The sequence below is a fragment of the Rhagoletis pomonella genome, unplaced genomic scaffold (genome assembly GCF_013731165.1).
Source record: "Rhagoletis pomonella isolate Grant_MI unplaced genomic scaffold, Rhpom_1.0 Rhpom_scaffold_00006, whole genome shotgun sequence".
Taxonomy (NCBI): domain Eukaryota; kingdom Metazoa; phylum Arthropoda; class Insecta; order Diptera; family Tephritidae; genus Rhagoletis; species Rhagoletis pomonella.
The window spans coordinates 43,663,779-43,666,708 of record NW_023458560.1 but is presented as its reverse complement, the minus strand read 5'-3'; the positions used below and the strand labels follow the sequence as shown (position 1 = coordinate 43,666,708).

Here is a 2,930-nt window from a genome sequence, read left to right as displayed (position 1 = left end):
CCAACGCGATGAATTTCCGAGGAAACGGGAGATATACCTAGCGTAATTAACCCTGGAGTAAAAAACCCATGCACTTGACGTCACCAAATAAGCTATTGGATTTCATTGGATACTTATAAGGCGAGTTGTCTTCTTGAAGGAAATAGAGAAAAGGCAGGACAATCGAAGAGGGCACTATTTTTATTTACAGCTATGAATATAAATGGAGATGCGTCGTAAAGGTATGACTAAATATTCTCTCGCTCGAGTAAATGGATGTCCAGTTCGTTATCGTTATCATTATTGTTGTGCTTATTGATATAAATTTCGTTATCGATATCGAAATTGTAATTCTTACTAACATTGTAATCGTAATCGGAGTCGTTATTGGTATCGTTGCTATTGTAGTTATCGTTATCGTAGTCCTTATCGATACCGTATTTGTTATCGTAAATGTATTCGTAAAGGCAAGCGTTACTGTTATTGTTGATATTGTATTTATAGTTATAGTGATCTCTATCGATATCGTAATCGTAATAGAAAACGCTATTGTTATCAAATTCAAACCGTTATCGCAATTGTTATTGTTATCGTTGTTATTATAATTATCGTTAACCTTTATCTTAATCGTAAACGCAAAATTTATTTTTATCGTTGTTATTATAATTATCGTTGTCGTATTCGAAATCGTAATCTTTATCAATATAGTAATTTTAGTAGCAATTGTTATGGCTATTCTTGTTATTGAAATTATCGTAATCATTAACGTAGTCCCCATCGATATCTAATTATTTACCGTAATTGCAATCGCAAACGCTATTGTTATCGTAGTTCTTTATAAAAATTTTTATCGATTTCGTGTTCGATATTGTAATCTTTATCGGCATCGTAATCGTTTTCGATATCGTAATCGTTATCGATAACGTAATCGTAATCGCAGACGTTATTTTTACGATTGTTATTGTAATAATCGTTATCGTAGTTCTTATCGATATCATATTTGTTTTCGATATCGTAATTTTTATCGATATCGTAATCTCAATCGATATCGTAATCGTTATAGAAATCGTTATTGTTATCGTTGTTGTTATAATTATCGTTATCGTAGTCCGTATCGATACCGATATTCATCAATCCTTTGTTAATTAAAAATTTTTAATTTAATTCAAGTTTTCGCGAATAGAATATACTGTATTTCGACACACCCGCATTCACAAAGTAGTGTCATGGATGATGATGACGGCAATGACGAGCTCTCGGTTTTTTAGTTTCTTATGAAAAAATATGTAAGTACAAAATGAAATAAACATTGACAGAAGCTAGAGGAAATATGTAATAGAAGAAGCTGTTAAGGACCATGCCAAAGCCAAAACAAAAGACATAAGCCCAAATGTGAACCACACTACAACCCCAACCATCCACTTCATACTTGCATACTTCACCATATTCACGCTTGACATTTATTTTTACAGCCACCCACACTTGGTACTATTCTCCATCTTAGCAATTTTCTATTACACAGTTTCCTTGCAAAAAACTTTGGAATTCACACCACCACAGGTGGTAATGAGCAGTTGGGGCTATGGCACCGGCCAACGTGCGAATGTAGCGAATATGTACGAGTATGTAATGTTTGCAAAAAAAGTAAAAAACTTGTAAAAGTTTTGAGCATTTCAACGCAACGCACCAACCAACCAAATCCTCCACCGTAGCTCAAAATTCATTTGGATAACACCTGACTTCACGCCATGCCGCTCCAGCATTAATGCGCATTTCGCTCATCTCGCCACCTAAGCTCACTTCCATACACATTTCCGCTTTGTCAGCCGTGCGGCGAATCGCACAGAGTCTCGTTGCAGTCTGCTGCGTTCTGTGCGCCACCCATCCACCACCGCCCGGTTTGCCGCCATTACGGTATCCAAATTCAAATATTTTTCGAGCTCTACACATCGTAAAAGCTCGGAAAGTTTTCGCAAATGATAGCAATAAACAAATCCCATTATACACGGGGTATCAAAATACTATTTTCATACGTGAGCGGACTTTTTAAAAAATCGTTAGTTGCAGTGCGCATACACACACAAACAAACATAAGCATGCGGGTGCATAGGCCATTGCAAACATACGTAACGAACTTACATAGAGACAGACAGAGGGACAGACAGAGAGTTGCGCACCCACACTTTTGTGTAGTTGGAGTTTAAAAAGTTGTTGCTGCTTGTATTGTTATGGCTTTGCACAAGCTTGAGGGTGTTTGAGTGTCAGTGTCAGTGCCAATGTCTGCTGCTGCGTCTGCCACATTTTACTCGTAGTCTCTCCGTATTTTTTTTTGTTTTTTTTTTGTTGTTTATGGGATTATGAAGTTTTTGGGGGTGCTAACATTGTTAAGCTTTTGGTGGTGCGAGCGTTTTTCTTTCTGCTTTTGTTAAGGTAACATATGTGCCAGCCCCGTGTCCTTTGCCAAATGGTTGATTTTTAGCTGTTTTGACTTTTTTCTTCTATTTTTAAGGAAGTTGGAAACACGTGACTTGTTTCGCGCAAATTACGGTAATTTTGATAAAATTTTGGTCTCTCAACACAAAAATCTTCACCTAACTTTAAAGCGGATTTGTCTACAGAACTTTTCCCTGTAATGAGCGGGCTAGATGCCCCTTATATTTTGTCATATTACATACACACATTACTTCCTGGTTCCAGATTGCAGAGAAAATGGCCTTCTAAAGTGCTCAGACCTCATCAGATACTTTTCCAGCAGAGAAGCTTTATGCATGCGAAGAAAAACTTGATAAGCGGTATTAAGTATTTGGATTTAAAGACTCGAATAAAAACAAAAAATAAGCCGTCAGCAGAGGATCTATACCCTATGGTGGTGACCCCGGCAAACGAAGTGACTGTAATTTGAGGGAGTGTACATGGCATGTTTAGTCCTTTAGTGAGCAAGGTGTCACCGC

The 2,930-nt window shown here is 37.2% G+C and overlaps 1 protein-coding gene across 1 annotated transcript; it reads right to left on the bottom strand.

Annotated features, from left to right (window-relative positions):
• Window positions 1-227: 227 nt before the first annotated feature.
• LOC118741921 (uncharacterized protein DDB_G0280315-like) lies at window positions 228-742 on the bottom strand. Its single transcript, XM_036473895.1, has 2 exons — window positions 547-742; window positions 228-493 (listed from the first exon to the last, which is right to left on the bottom strand). Exons 1-2 carry the CDS (start codon window positions 740-742, stop codon window positions 228-230), a joined length of 462 nt encoding a protein of 153 aa, XP_036329788.1.
• Window positions 743-2,930: the final 2,188 nt, after the last annotated feature.